This window comes from Lissotriton helveticus, chromosome 5_1 (genome assembly GCF_964261635.1).
Source record: "Lissotriton helveticus chromosome 5_1, aLisHel1.1, whole genome shotgun sequence".
Classification (NCBI taxonomy): domain Eukaryota; kingdom Metazoa; phylum Chordata; class Amphibia; order Caudata; family Salamandridae; genus Lissotriton; species Lissotriton helveticus.
This window is the reverse complement of record NC_136065.1, coordinates 1,595,366,639-1,595,382,111: the sequence shown is the minus strand read 5'-3', so window position 1 is coordinate 1,595,382,111 and position 15,473 is coordinate 1,595,366,639. Positions and strand designations below refer to the sequence as shown.

Here is a 15,473-nt window from a genome sequence, read left to right as displayed (position 1 = left end):
TTTGCTAAAAATTTTATGCAACGCATTGTCATACACAATGCCAATAACTCAAACTTTAATGCTGCGAGACCTATTGCATTGTAAATGCTTGTTATTTCTGGTGTTATGTCCGTTTTTATTCTTTCCTGCATGTGTGTCTATTTATGTATACTGCCTGAACTCGGCGCTCATTTTTTGCTTCAGAGAAACACCATGGAAGAGAAAATGCTGTTCTTTAAACACAGTGCGTCCGTGTGGAGCTTGATGCTGCTGAAAATAGACATTCACAGTAAAATGCTTGGAAAGATTTTAACTATGCAAAATAAAGATTTGTTTTACTTTTCAACTAAGCTTAAAGAGACAAACTTGTTTGTTAGATAAGTGCTGTGAACGGACTACTGCTGATAACAAAGATGATGTCTGAAACATCATTGCTTTTACTTTTGTTTAAATATCACTGCAGAGAAAGATTCAAGCATCATGGTTAAATGAATGTCAATGCTCAAAATTGTTCTTCATTAATTGACAAAACCAAATATTTTTTACAGCATCAAAATATTATATGGTAAAGCCTACACAACTCCAATATTATTAAACACATTTGGGTGTGCAGTCTTTGTGCAAGAAAGCAGCACTGCAATGGAGTGGGGTGGGTTATGATGGCAATATTATGTTGCCCACTAAATTGTCTTAATTTGGAACAGATTACGATAATCCACATTTACTTACTGAATCTCCCTACTGACCTCACAGCAAATTTTAACAAGCGCTCACATTTATAACTTTTCTTTAATTGATGATTTGTGCAGATCAAACATCTTGATCTGACATGTGGTCTGGAAACTAAAATGTACTTCAAAATAAACTCCAGGGTTGGGGCAAAGGTTCCAGTTCATTTTTATGACTTTCAAATGTTTATTTTCAGTCTGCTTTTGGTTTTCATTTTTGTAGCAGCAGTTTCATATGCATTTTTGTGACATTGGAATGTAGTTTTTTTTGCGTTTTTTTCCGTTCCAATCCTTGTAGCAGCAGTTTAATATGTTGCCTTTGTTCAACTGCGGTTGCTACCCTTTCCAAAGAAAAGTACTGATCATTTGTTCATGTGTAGAACTCTGCAAAGGCTTGGGCATGGTATTTCAAATTGAGCTATTTTAGCATTGGTTGCATTTATTTTTAACATGGTGAATGCATGCATAGAATTGTGAAACAGTTCATATCAGCGTAACCAGACAGGGAAGAGCAGTTGTGCTGGAAAGGAAATAGTAAATGGTGAAGACTGTGTACACCTTCCAGTCTGGGTGGCTGTAAGACAGTTCTAAACAAGATATCGTTGCAACACTGCAGCACTGAATGCTTTGTGAGTCTTCAGCTCATTGAGAACACATACCACCATTTGTGTATGCGAAGACATTTTGTGCACCAAACTAAGCACATGTGACAACACTGAACAGTACCTTCGAAATATATGCTGTGGTCTTTGTGGTATTAAATACCAATTTGTGCCAAAACTGTTCTCTCGTGAAGTCATTTTCCATGACTGGTCTATAAATTAGTCAGCAATGAATTGACATAAATCACCCAGGTACCAGGGAGGGGAGTAATGCTGGGCGTATTTCGCGTAGCTACGCGAAGTGCGCTTCGCGAGCTACGCTTAGCTACACGAACTACGTAGTGCACTGTGCAAAATGCTGTTCGCACTGATTGCACAGTGCTGGATGCTTGTCCGCACTGTGCAGTCAGTGCACACAACATCTTGCCAGGGAAAGTGGTCGTTTTCTGCCGCTCAAGTAGATTTCTACTCAAGCGGAAGGTTTCTCAATGCGGACTGGTAGTTTCTCATCGAAGTAGCGCAAACTACGTGAGCGTAGTACTTCGCCCAGGGTTAGAGGGGAAAAAGAGGAGACAATGGTGTGCGGTAAACTACTGTGTCTCCTGTCAAGGCCAGGCTCCCACAGAATCACTGTGTGTGCTGATTTGGAGGCTACCCAGCTCCTCACCGACTGCCTGAGTGATCTTGAATAATCTAGTTTACCTGTCTGATAAATTAACAATGGTTGGTAGCTGCCTCTGGCAACAATGAACATCACCTAAAAAAATTAAACAACTGGTATCTTTTGACTTCCATCTCTAGACGAGTGTGTTTTGCTACCTTTCTTCTAACCCTCACCTTGCAAAGGTCTTCCCAAGACGAAAGCTCAGTTTAGCTAGTCTGACTGTGCAACATGTTGTCTTACACCAAGTGCATGGGCACACATGTTCATAATGGATGTCATTCTCCTTCCAGACAAGAAGCCTCCCACTGTATTGAACTTCTGGCCTGCAAAGAAAGGCAGTTCTAGGGGCACTTGCATGAAAGAAGTCATAGGTCACCTGCTAGGTACAAGAGATGCACCGTGATAATAGGTAGTCTGCTTCAAGATGACCTTTGGGTATAATCCAAGCACACACATCAAAAGGCCATATCCCATGGCCATCTTTATACCACGTGAACATAATTATAGCCCAGGTGACTGGACACTGGGGCAGCCAGACTCTTAGCATGTTCTTGTGGCCTTCAGAAGTTATAGTTCACTTGACCAAAATGGTTACCAAAAACCTAAACAAATAACAAAACCCAAAAGAAGATCAGGTGAATTGGCATGACCCTGTGACCCCAGCCTTCTCTGCATATAAACACATAAGGACAGTGATGATGAATGGATGGGAAATGATAGACCATATTACATATCTGGTTGGACTTTTACCTACTCTGGTTTTTGAGGGAATCTGGCTTACAACCATGCATTGCCCGAGAAGACCCTCCCAGTCTCCCCCCAAATCAAATTGCAAAACCATTATTGGACGCATATTGTGCAGATCATCCACTGAATGAACTGGAAACCCACTCTGTGCAGGGATTTCCACCTCGCTTTGTGCACACCATGCGATACTGGCTCTTCACAAATGAAACCGCATGAAGAGACAGAGTATCATTTGATGCGTGGTAGTGCTGTTACTCCAACTTCATAAACACTCAGTCACCTGCTCGGCCTTTGCCCTTTCACTATTGTTACTTGCCCAGGTGGGCCCTCGCCTCATCCCACAGGCGTGCTACTCATTCAGTTTGCTTCTTTGCAGTACCTCAGGTGAGGCGGGAAAGGTGGGGTCTCTAAAAAGCATATGGCCACAAAGGTTAACTAGGAATCTTTTACAAAAAGGTGTGCCCTGTGTGCTTATGTGTGTGGCCAAAAAAAGGTGACTTTGAATCCTGTGCTTGTGCATCTATCTGAGTTAAAGTTAGCGGATCCAGGTACATCACACAACAACAAACACATACACCTAAAACAAGGCAGACCTATTGGCTTTACCAACGCTGTTAGCTATTACTTTTAGTCAATATCACACAAATCAGTCACAACTCCCATCTCTCTGCATCACAAAGTTTGAAGCCTTCTACTTTAGATAGTGACTGAGGGAAACTGTGAACAGTACTTATAAATATAAAAATGCCACATGTGGAAAAAATGAATAGACATACCAGTAAGTGGCTATTCAGTTACATATTGATGTATCCAGTAGCTAACTTTTGCCAGTTTCCACAAAACACGACCCGGATTATGAGCAAAAGCAAGTCAAACGAAGAGAAGATGCACCACGTTTTAAAGTAAGGCAGTCACCCCGTTATCTGATTAAGCAAAGGGCTTAGCTAAGAGTGTTAAATCGGAGAAAAATAAGAAACACACCAGGTTAGTGAGAGGGACAGACTTGCGAGGGGTAAAACAGAATAATTCACAACTGAGATTCCTAATAATATTGTCGTTTACTGAAAAATAATATGCAGACACATTTATAGAAACTACTAACAAATGAAGAGAAAGGCTAAGACTGTTTGAATTCTTCCCATACCTGAAAGCTCTGCAGCCCATTTATCGGTGTCTGCATACTCAAACTCAAGATCTGGAGACTCGGAGAAACCCTGACAAAGGAAGAAAACATAGTCAATTTAAGTAATCTGTAGACTCTTTACATCATTTAATATAATTTGATACACATCGTCCTCAAACGAACATTGATTACCTTAGGCCAAAATAAACTGTGCAAGTTAATATGAACCCCTGGTTTGAGGCAAACTGCAAAGTCCCCAGGTTTTAGCTGTAAGGACAACCCTGGCTCTTGGCAGCAGTCTACTATATAAATGACCTTCATTCATTCACACATTCTAGTGGATGTGCGTTTTGTGAGCAAAGGATCTTTGTGATAATACCAAGGAATTCTGGGCAAATCCGTATCGATTTACTGTATTGTCCCAACTGTAAATCTGTTTTTTTTGTAGAGGAAGCGGTAAATCAGCTGCCGGAAGATAAGCTGTGGTTGACAACTGACAGACATAAGGACAGCGTAGTGAGAATAATTCTGATGGTGGGTTCTCTGTTAGTAGAGAATCATCTGAGTTTGTAATACTTTATCAGCAAAATAAAAACATTTGCAGTCACTACCGGCAGCTGAGCTTGTGCATTAGACTGTACAGTGGTGCTTCAAGCAACAAGCTTCTATAACATTAGTGTTTACAGATGCCTCGATCTTACAGTTCTGGAGTGTCAAATGTCATATGTGAGTTATGTTGTTTGTAGCTTTGCATTTTGGAGAGGCTTCCTTGAGTTTGTGGTGCAAGCAGTCAATGAGAATTCATTGTCTGGACTGGATGCGAGTATTATGTTCTCTTCTTTACTGACAGCGATAGAAGACAATAACAAGCATTTGCAATGCAATAGGTCTCGCATTTACACGAGTTTAAGGTATTGACACTGTAAATGACAATGCCTTTTATTTATGTTATTAAAACGAAAACAAAAAAAGGCATTGTTATTTGCAATGTCAATAGCTCAAACTCGCGCAAATGTGAGAACTATTGCATTGCAAATGCTTGTTTACATTGCAAGAGGACACAAGCTAATCATGACACTTTTAGAATCTGTATCTTAATACATTGTACCCACATTAAGAATAGGTCTCCAACTTTTCAAACACGAGTAGTTAACATACCTTGAACCAAGCTCTATTTTGTAAATATTTACCCTTATTGATTTTTCAGTTGAACATTTGGGGAACTGTTCAAAGGAAGAACTGCAACTCTACTGATGCCCTTACTTACAATGAGCATATATAGATCAAGAGCAATTATTTTACTTTGTACGAAAGATGACCACACTGAACATTCAATGCAATTCTCGCTTTATCCTGGATAACAATATACACCCTCTTGCTTTCATGTCGGTGAAGAATTCTGCAACAGTGTCAAAATTCAATATGTATTCCCTTTACTACAGTGCTCTAAAGTCCCCATAGCAAAAGAACTTCCTAATGGCAAACTTAAAATTAAATAGTAAAGTCTAAATAAGAATATGTAACGTTATTAACCTGCATAAAGCATTTCTTGAGTTGCAAGACCACTACTACTTCGAGGGACATAAAAACTACAGACACTGCAAGACTGTTCTCATCACTAAAGGCTTTAAGATTGCTTGAGTGTGCAAGTTTATTTGTTAAAGTCGCATTCTGCATTTGTGGCTCTCTGTGGGCTGACGGTCCTCTCTTACATCCCAGCACTAATAAATACCTAATCTCATTACAAAGAGGCCAACCAGGAACGCCACAGTGCAAATATACCTAAAAAACCTAAACAAATAACAAAACCCAAAAGAAGATCAGGTGAATTGGCATGACCCTGTGACCCCAGCCTTCTCTGCATATAAACACATAAGGACAGTGATGATGAATGGATGGGAAATGATAGACCATATTACATATCTGGTTGGACTTTTACCTACTTTGGTTTTTGAGGGAATCTGGCTTACAACCATGCATTGCCCGAGAAGACCCTCCCAGTCTCCCCCAAAATCAAATTGCAAAACCATTATTGGACGCATATTGTGCAGATCATCCACTGAATGAACTGGAAACCCACTGTATGGAGCAGTTGTAATCTTTGACTAGAAGGGCAGTCAATAGGAGAGGTAGCAACACGGCCACTGTGCGTGCTTGGGATCAGCAGTGCATGCCCAAAACACGAAACAACAGGGGATCACGAGCATAAGAACCCACAGACTTTAACGGTTAAGTAGAGAAAGCACGGGTTGGTGACAGTAACGAAAGGCTAAACCATATAGCACAAGCAATTGTCAGCTGCGCACGAGAAATAGCCAGCGATTAATGTAATATGGGGCAGCAGTGAAAGGGCAATAAGGTGAGCAGATAAAGGTGGTTACCGGGCGCAGTGACAGGAGTCTGCAGCCGAGGTGACAGAATACAGTGGCCGAGCTGTCATCGCCGGTGGGTCTATGTGCAACAGCTGGCAGAACTGTGAGTAGGTAAGAGAAAGCACACGCCAGTGGCTTGGCCAGTCAGGAAGCACTGTACAATCCAGGAAAGGTGCCACTACTGCCTACACAACAAGCCGCCCACCCTTGTCAGGCAGGAGATTCCCGCACAAGAGCCTTACCTGCTGTCTTGCCACAGAAGAGCTCCAAGCTTCCAGCTTGAAACAAGCATCGATGTCTTATCTTTATGGGGCCATGTATTTCTAATTAGCATGGAGGTGTGAACTGCCCCCTGATTCACGGAACTAACTTAAGACAAAATCCTAAACTTACTACCATTTACTTATTTTGGTATTTACAGTAGGCACTTACTCATTTTGGTATTCACAGAAGGCACTTACTCATCAATGAGTAAGTGCCTTCTGTGAATACCAAAATAAGTAAGTGCCTTCTGTGACTACCAAAAATGAGTGTCCTCTGTGAATACCAAAATGGTAGTAAGTTTAGGATTTTGTCTTACGTTAGTTCTTTGAAGCGGGCCCTCAGAGGTGGAGAAGCAGAAATGTCTACAAGAAGAAATGACAAAGTGTTTCACTGTGGGGAGTACAGTCAGGAGGAATATGATTAGACCTGCGGGTCACAAGTTTTTATGTAGTTAGTTTTCCTAGGATATATAGGAAAATTATCTGGATGGGATTCTCAATGCTCATGTTTGAAATCAAAACCCATAAAGAGGAATTCTAAATTTCCTTTATGCAAGCTTGGAAATTTCACATTTGGCTTGTAAGGTGCCGGTTCCATCTGTGCCTTTCACTCCAAGTTGTAATAAACAACTGGATTATAGAAGAAGAATTCATCACATAGTTTAACAGGAAGGAGAAAATCTGGAGGCAGAAAAAGCAGGGCAGAATGTAAAGAAAGTAAGTTAGGTATGAGTTTTTCATTCCTAATATTAAATACGCGTGAACCAATCTTACAGGTAGATATACCAATGCGGTTTAATTTTTGCTTTTACAGTACTTTGGTATTGGCTCTACTATGATGGGTGTTCAGTATATTAGCCTACTTTGTAGATCTGTATCCTTTTATTTGAATAGTCTACTTTCCAGGAGGATGTCAATTGAGCTAGCATCTCAGAACTAGTTTAACTTCAAACACAAGTTGCTCTTTTGTGTCAGTCGTTTTTGAATCAACACACAGGACACTAGACATCTCTCTTAAAAATAGCTGAGTAAATTGATTAATTCATCCTTAACTTTGTGTCACTTTCTTACTGCTACACCTCATCTCCAACACCACAAACTTTAGTGTTGCTAATTCTTCTCCAGTTGTTGGGACATTTCTATTGACATCTATCCTGTAAATGCATACTTTCATTAAGAACCTATCTACATTAATTAGGTTTGTGTAAAATAACGGAAATGAAGGGCATGTTGTTAATTATTTAGTCAGTGCTTCTGATTGTACGTGTAGCAGTACTTTCATGTCCTCTAATTGTCGTATGGACTCCAGTGCAAGAGCGTTTTAGTTAGCAAGATAAAGTTAGACATTTGGTGCACCTAACAGCTGAAAAAATGATACCGGGTGTTCTGACTTCTGTCACTCCCTCCATTCTGAATTATCGGACTGCAATGGCTAAAAAAGGACGCTGTCATTTCTTTCACTCTCCTAAGGTTTCTATAACAAGCATTCTAAGCCAAACAGCTCTAGGATTGTCTGAAGGCAGATGCCAGAGACAGAAGAACATATGTGAATTGAAAGAAAATGTATAATGTGCAACTAAAACCCGAAGGCATCAAGGCGCCTATCAAAATAAATCACACAAAAAAAGGCAAAACAGAACTACAGGTATGCTTTAGCAAATAGCCGAGTCTTCAGGGCCTTTCTAAAGGACTGCATAGTGGGAAGGGACTTAGTTTCCACAGGAAGAGCGTTCCACATTTTTGGTGCTATGGTAGAAAAAGCTCTGCCACCCCATTTAGCTCTGCGAATGCGTGGTACTGATAGCAGAGACTTGTTGGCGGAACGCAAATTTCTAGAAGGGCTGTAGGGGGCCAGGAGAGCACCAATCCCTGCTGACCTATTTCTCGCTAAGGCGCCATAGGTCAGGCACATGATTTTAAAGGAAATCCTGTCCTCAATGGGGAGCCAGTGTAACGATTTCCTTGCGGAAGTGGCTGACGCACGTTTGGGTAAATCTAGCACAAACTTGGCCGCCGCGTTCTGGACCATTTGTAGACGCTGCAGCAATCCCCCGTTGAGTCCTGCATACAGCGCATTACAGTAATCAAGTCGGGAGCCTATGAGTGCAACCACAACTTGCTTTCTCGCCTGCTGGGATAGATAGTGTTTAATCTCCCTCAAGATGTGAATTATGCCCCAGCAGGTAGAGACTGTTCTATTCACCTGCTGACGCATACTGAGGGTAGGGTCGATCAAGACTCCTAGGTTTTTAGCCAGAGCGGCAGGTACCGGGCAGGCACCCAGAGAAACGGGCCACCAGTTTGCCGACCAGATATCCTCCTTTCCTACAAACACCAAGATCTCCGTCTTCTCACCATTAAGTTTCAATGAATTGTGAATCATCCATCGAGCGACTGCCTCCATACAGAATCTAAAATTGGAGGCAGCCGCGCTGACAGGCTGGGAGAGGGAGACCAGGATCTGGGTATCGTCGGCGTAGGAGACTACCTCCATCCCAAAAGATCTTATCAGTCTTCTGGCAAGTGGGGTCACATAGATGTTGAAAAGGGTCGGACTTAATGCCGACCCCTGAGGGACCCCACAATGCACAGACAGGGATGGAGATAGAAACTCCCCAAGCTTCACTCTCTGTTCCCTCTGGTCAAGGAAGGAGGTCAGCAGACTAAGAGCGGACCCCTCCACCCCAAACTCCCTCAGGCGAGATGTTAAAACCGAGGGAGAAAGGGTGTCAAATGCAGCCGTAAGGTCTAACAGGATGAGGAGGGTGGTCTGGCCCTTATCAACTCGGGTGCGGATGTTGTCAACCACTATGGTAAGGGCCGACTCTGTGCTATGTTCCCTCCTGAATCCGTGCTGCGAATGATCCAAATGACCATAGTTTTCCAGAAAGGCCGCGAGATGCTTGTTGAGAAGTGTTTCCAGCATCTTCGCAGAGGCAGGGAGCAGCGAAATAGGGCGAAAGTTTTTAAGTACCCCTGGGTCCAGTGTTGGCTTCTTAAACAGTGGCTTTACCGCTGCCCTCTTCCATTGCTGAGGAAAAGTGCCAACGCTCATTGCCCTGTTCATGATATCTAAAAGGGGGGGCAGAAGAGTCTCCTTACACTGCTTGAGGAGCTTAAGAGGACAAGGATCCAGAGGGGAGCCTGATCTGGTCTTAGTTAGAAGATTATCTAGTTCCTGAAGTAAAAGAGGAGGAAATGAGGCCAAGCGCCCCGAGGGAATATCCTCCGCTAAAGTTAAGGCAGACACAGAGGGACCAGAGGAATCAGAGATCGAGGCCTTCTGAAGCTCTAGGGCCGAATAGATATCCGCAATATTTGCCTGGAAGAAAAAGGCAATGTTATTACACAGCTGCTGAGAGCCAATAACGGGATCAGGAATCTGAAGGGAAGTCAGGGAATCAACAATCTTGAAGAGCTCTTTCAGGGAGGAAAGTGAGGTGGTACAAGCAGTAAAATATTGTTGCTTAGCTCTTATTACCTCCGCCTTATAGCCCCTCAATAAGATTTTATGAGCCTCTTTTTCCCTCAGATCCCAACTGGCCAACCAGAGATGTTCCTGCCTCCTGACTCCCTGCCTGAGGAGTCTTAATGGCTCTGAGAACCAAGGGGCCGACGGCTTTTTCCTGGCAGAGTAGCGCATGCGGACGGGGGCAAGTTCATCAAGCGCCGTAGTGACGGCCTTTTCTAGCTGAGAGACCGCCAGACATACGTCTTCCTCCTGAGAAATTGTCATAGTGGGAATCCTAGGGGCAAGGGTGCTATTAGAGATGTTCTTAAGGTTTCGCCGAGATTCCATCTTACTTAAACCCCTTGCATTGCTATCCATAGTAAGACAGGACATTTCTATTGGAACAGCATAGTGGTCAGACCATGAGAGGGGGAAAGGATCATTAACTGTCAACCTTCCATCGTTTGAGAAAACTCCATCAAGCGTATGGCCCGCTTGATGGGTGGCACCCCTCACAAGCTGGTTCAGCCCACAGGCAGACAGAGCATCGAGCAGGGAGATGGTATCACTGGACTCTAAATTCTCTAGATGATAGTTCAGATCTCCCAGGACCGTAAGATGCTCGCAGCCAAAATATGGTTCTAGGATATTTAGCATAGTTTGTCCAAACTCAGTTCTAGACCCTGGGGGCGGTAAATTAGGACACCAGTGAATGGAATCTCAAAGGAGCCTTTTAAAGAAAAGTGTAGGGCCTGAACAGCATCCGGAGGGTCAGATAGCGGTGAAATGTGACATAGGAGACTATCCCTATATGTACAGGAATTTATATAGCGCAAATCACCAAGCGGTTTCTAAGCGCTTGCTTAGGGAACCCGTCCTGGTATTCCCCTGTGAGATAACCCCGGCAGGGTATCCGCAAGGTGAAAGCCAGGCATCCCGCCGCGAGGGGCCGTTGTGGAGATTAAGCAAGCTATTGCCCAGAGTCGCAGAGTGTGAACCCGTGAATCGAGTAGGCACCGGAGCGAGAATTGTCGAGTCCATGGACATTTTAGGACTCAAGACCCCGCCGAGCCGGGAATTGAACCCTGGTCCCGGGCTGACCTCTGCTTCCAGGTCTGCCTCCTCTAACCAGTGAGCCACACTTCTCCACTTCTTCACTATATAGGATGCCCAACCCTCCTCCTGTACGTCCTGCTCTATCCAGCCTCGCAAAGAAGAAGCCTTCCGGAACTGCTTCCACTAGGTCTGGACCCGAGGAATCTTTTGCCCAAGTTTCTGTGACCAGAACAAAATCCCTAAAAGCGACATTGTGCTTAATTAAAGAACGAGCATTGATAAGGAAGCCATTTTCCCTCAAGACACTACCTCCCATGTTACGGCTCTGTCCAGACTGACAAGGAGCCGAGGGAAAACCAGAAACCCCATGGCCCTCCTGGAAGCAGCCACAACGGGGGATATTTAAAAGAACCTCAGGAGTAGAACTATAGTGGCATGGAAGGACAGATGGCTTTAGCTTTAGCAAGTCGTGGTTAGAGTACCTGAAGCCTGTGGAATCACTATCAGCATTTCCAGCCGACCAGCCGTCCAGCCCGTCCTCAGCGCGGACGGGCGCAGACGGACTGGACTCTGACGTGACTCCGGCGGCGCTCTGGCACTCACACAGCGCGCACACGCTGCACGCCATAATACTGGAGCTATATAGGACTCTAGCGAGTCAACCTGACTGCTAGAGCGCTCAATGAAAGCCGTCAGCGTCCCTGTATCCCCCCAAGATGGCGCTCAAGCTCGAGGAAGGCGCGCTGGACAGTCCGCCAAAGCAGCGGTGTAGGGCACTATTAAGGTGCAAGAATGCGGCGGGTGAGTTTTAAAATCAGGGGATAATTTTCAAACACAATTAAAATAAAGAAGAGAAAACGGCTATTTAAAATTGCAAGAAGCGCCTACAAAGCCAAGCGCTGCGCGCAGTAATGCGGTGCCTTACAGGCAGACCCTACCTCTTTCAGGCTTTTAAATATGTGCGCCGAGTTGCCTCTAGCCAGTCAACCTGACTGCTAGGGCGCTCAATGAAAGGCGTCAGCGTCCCTGAATCCCCCCAAGATGGCGCTCAAGCTCGAGGAAGGCGAGCTGGGCAGTCCGCCAAAGCAGCGGTGCAGGGCACTATTAAGGTGCAAGAATGCGGCGGGTGAGTTTTAAAATCAGGGGAGAATTTTCAAACACAATTAAAATAAAGAAGAGAAAACGGCTATTTAAAATTGCAAGAAGCGCCTACAAAGCCAAGCGCTGCGCGCAGTAATGAGGTGCCTTACAGGCAGACCCTACCTCTTTCAGGCTTTTAAATATGTGCGCCGAGTTGCCTCTAGCCAGTCAACCTGACTGCTAGGGCGCTCAATGAAAGGCGTCAGCGTCCCTGAATCCCCCCAAGATGGCGCTCAAGCTCGAGGAAGGCGAGCTGGGCAGTCCGCCAAAGCAGCGGTGCAGGGCACTATTAAGGTGCAAGAATGCGGCGGGTGAGTTTTAAAATCAGGGGATAATTTTCAAACACAATTAAAATAAAGAAGAGAAAACGGGTATTTAAAATTGCAAGAAGCGCCTACAAAGCCAAGCGCTGCGCGCAGTAATGCGGTGCCTTGCCTTATGTCAGCGCAATCGCTACCCGTCAATGTCCAGTCAAACATATTACATATCAAAAGCATAACCTTTTCTTCATAGTGCGTTGGGTACAACAGCTAAAACAATGACTTACAGAGAAAATAAGAGGTTTAATTTATGTGGTTCAAAAGTAATGTGTGTAAGGGTCAGAGTCCTTCGACGGCATTTGTATACTGCACTTGCCAAATGTGGCAGAAGCCGGCTGGAGGGTGAGGGGGGGGGGGGGGGGGGGCAGGTGGGATGCACAAGGGAGATTCACTGTAGTTGGGCTGCTTGATAATAAGCCTCATACTATGGTGCGCCCAGATTACCCCTCTCAGCAGGCAGCTGCAATTTCTGTAGGGCTATAATGTTGTTTCAGGTAAGTTCTCGGAATAAAGAATCCAGATTGCGAAAAAAACTGTGGGGGGAAATAACTAGAAGGTTAGTGAAATGATAAAGAAGGTGAGGGAGCATGATTTTGTTTGGATAGGGCAATCTTGCCTGCGGGGCTAGCGCGAGGGATTTCTGGAATCTAATCTGGAATTATAGGGCTGTATAGGCCCTGTGTAGGTTACCTTCAAAAAGATCCACGGGAAAGTGGTACAATCGGACCCCTAGATATTAAACAGCATCCCCTTCCGACTCCTGGCGGTGTCTCCCCATTTGAACTTCAACAGGGGATGATGAACCTCTCAAGGGAAAAACACAGGATTTCGCCCAATTTGCCTGCAATCCAGATATACGCGCAAAGGAATTCAACATGGTGTGGATGGAGGAGAGATCAGTGCGGATGTCACCGATGTAGAGTAACATACACTCCGAATAAAGAGTAACTGCGTGGGTAATGCCGCAAAGAGGGATGTCCAATACCCCTCCCTCCGTGCAGACCCGGGAGGCCAGAGGCTCCAACGCAAGCGCAAATAACAATGGGGAGAGGGGACAGCCCTGTCTGGTACCCCTCTCCAATGGAAACGCCTGGGAGAAGAAGCGGCACAGAAACACTAGATCTAGATCGTGTATATGACCAAAGGGGCTGACCCACTTTCACTGTGGACAGTACCTGGAAGAGGTAGCTCCATTTCAGGGTGTTGAATGCCTTCTTTATATCTAGAATAAGAAATACAGCATAGGGGATTTGGCTGAGAGTGTGGTCCATTGGGTGGAAAAGGAGGCGTATATTGTGAGAGGTACTCCATCCAGAGACGAAGCGCTTCTGGTCAGGGTGGACTAGGCCTGGTAGGAGTTGGACGTATCATTCATCAAGTATCTGTCCCAGAATGTTATAGTCTGTCCCCAATATGACAATGGGATAATAGGATGCAAGAAGGGTCAGATCACGGTCCATTTAGGTAGGTCACATTGAGAAGGGGGCAGATTCTTTGTACACAGGGCTTCATTGTAGTCCTCACCTTGGTGAGGGGCAAGGAGGAAGCGAAATAGTTTTGTAATTCTCGTATTGCAACAGGTGTTTTATTCCTGACGAACGTGGGGATAGCTTGTTTTATGTCTGGAACAGTTAATGACTCATTAAATTCCTCACAACAGATGGGCAGAACCTCAGGAGGGACCACCTAAAGAGGAATAAGCTAATTTATGTTGCCGGTGGATGTGGGGTTGCAGCATAGACTGTGGAATAATATGTTAAAAAGTCTTTCAGGATAGAAGGCTAGGTGTGAAGGGCAGCTCCGGTGGGTGAAGCAATCTCGAGGTTGGACCTAGAATGGGAATCCTGGTGGGTAAGCCAAGCCAGTAGCCTACCTGATTCATCTCCCTCCAAGTGCGTTTTAGCCTCGTAGGTCTTGAAGTTAAAGCAGCACAGCTGGTCTATAACTGTAGCATACAGGTCAGGGCTCGAAAAATCCACTCGCATTGTTGATCAAGATTTTTTCAGGAGGAGTTATTTTTAGGGACAACTCCCCTTTCTGGCGGGCTGAAAATCCTCTAATTTTAGTCACAGAACAAAAAGTTAATGTGACAAGATAACAAGATTTAAAGGCATCTTTGTTGCTCACAAAGTGAAAGAGAAGTAAAAATCCCTTTAAATCTTGTTATCTTGTCACATTTGCTGGCTTTCAGAGACAGAGGTCAAAAGTCAGTCTCTCTTCCTTAAATTTATTTTTCTTTATTTGACCAAAGTTAGAGGATTTTTTAAAGTAAACTGTGTGACAAATGAACTGTGCAAAGCATATGGAAAAATAACGCCTGACATCTGACTGCCTTTCATAACACAAAACTGGAATAGCTAAGTGAACTTTAAATATTTTTCACTAGTTATCAAGACCCATTTTTGTAATTCTGTGGTGAAAAAATATTTTTATAGGATCAAAACAAATTAGAACACTTTACTTGGTGATGTGCAAATTTTAAATATTTTCTCTGAAACCCAATTTTCATACATTGTTTATGCGCTATTATCAGTAAACTACATGTTAGTGGGAAAGTTTTGTGGCCATTTCAATGGAAAATAGGCCATCTGTGGATGACAGTGCACTACCACATCATGCTTTCGTAATATATTTATGAAAAATTCGTTTTTAAACATGAACTGGGATTTATTACTGCTCCTGCCCAGATGACAATGCTATTAGTAACTGATGTCCTCCCTATGACTTGGACAGACCATCATTTGATATTAGGCACTATAAAATTTAGTGAGGCACCCTCCCTTAAACCGCCCCCTTTAAGGCAGGAATCCTTCAAAGTATGGAAAGATATTAGCATTCCTGACCTTAGAGTATCTCTGGACAACTCTAAACCCATTTTCTCTACTGATCCAGAGATAGCAACAACACAATATCAAGACTGGCTGGTCCACGCTACTAATGAACTAGTACCAATCAAACAAATGTCCAAAAATAGAAATTCTCCTTCGGCACCCTGGTATACAGAGGAACTTAGAATACATAAACAGCG

The 15,473-nt window shown here is 43.9% G+C and overlaps 1 protein-coding gene across 2 annotated transcripts in view; it reads right to left on the bottom strand.

Moving 5' to 3' along the window:
• The window catches only part of STRIP1 (striatin interacting protein 1), a 225,886-nt gene that overhangs the window by 187,504 nt on the left and 22,909 nt on the right, over positions 1-15,473 (bottom strand). For both annotated transcript variants that reach the window (XM_078644790.1, XM_078644789.1), the window contains exon 2: positions 3,865-3,934. In XM_078644790.1, the coding sequence (XP_078500916.1) occupies positions 3,865-3,934 (70 nt within the window). The remainder of the gene's footprint in view (positions 1-3,864; positions 3,935-15,473) is intronic.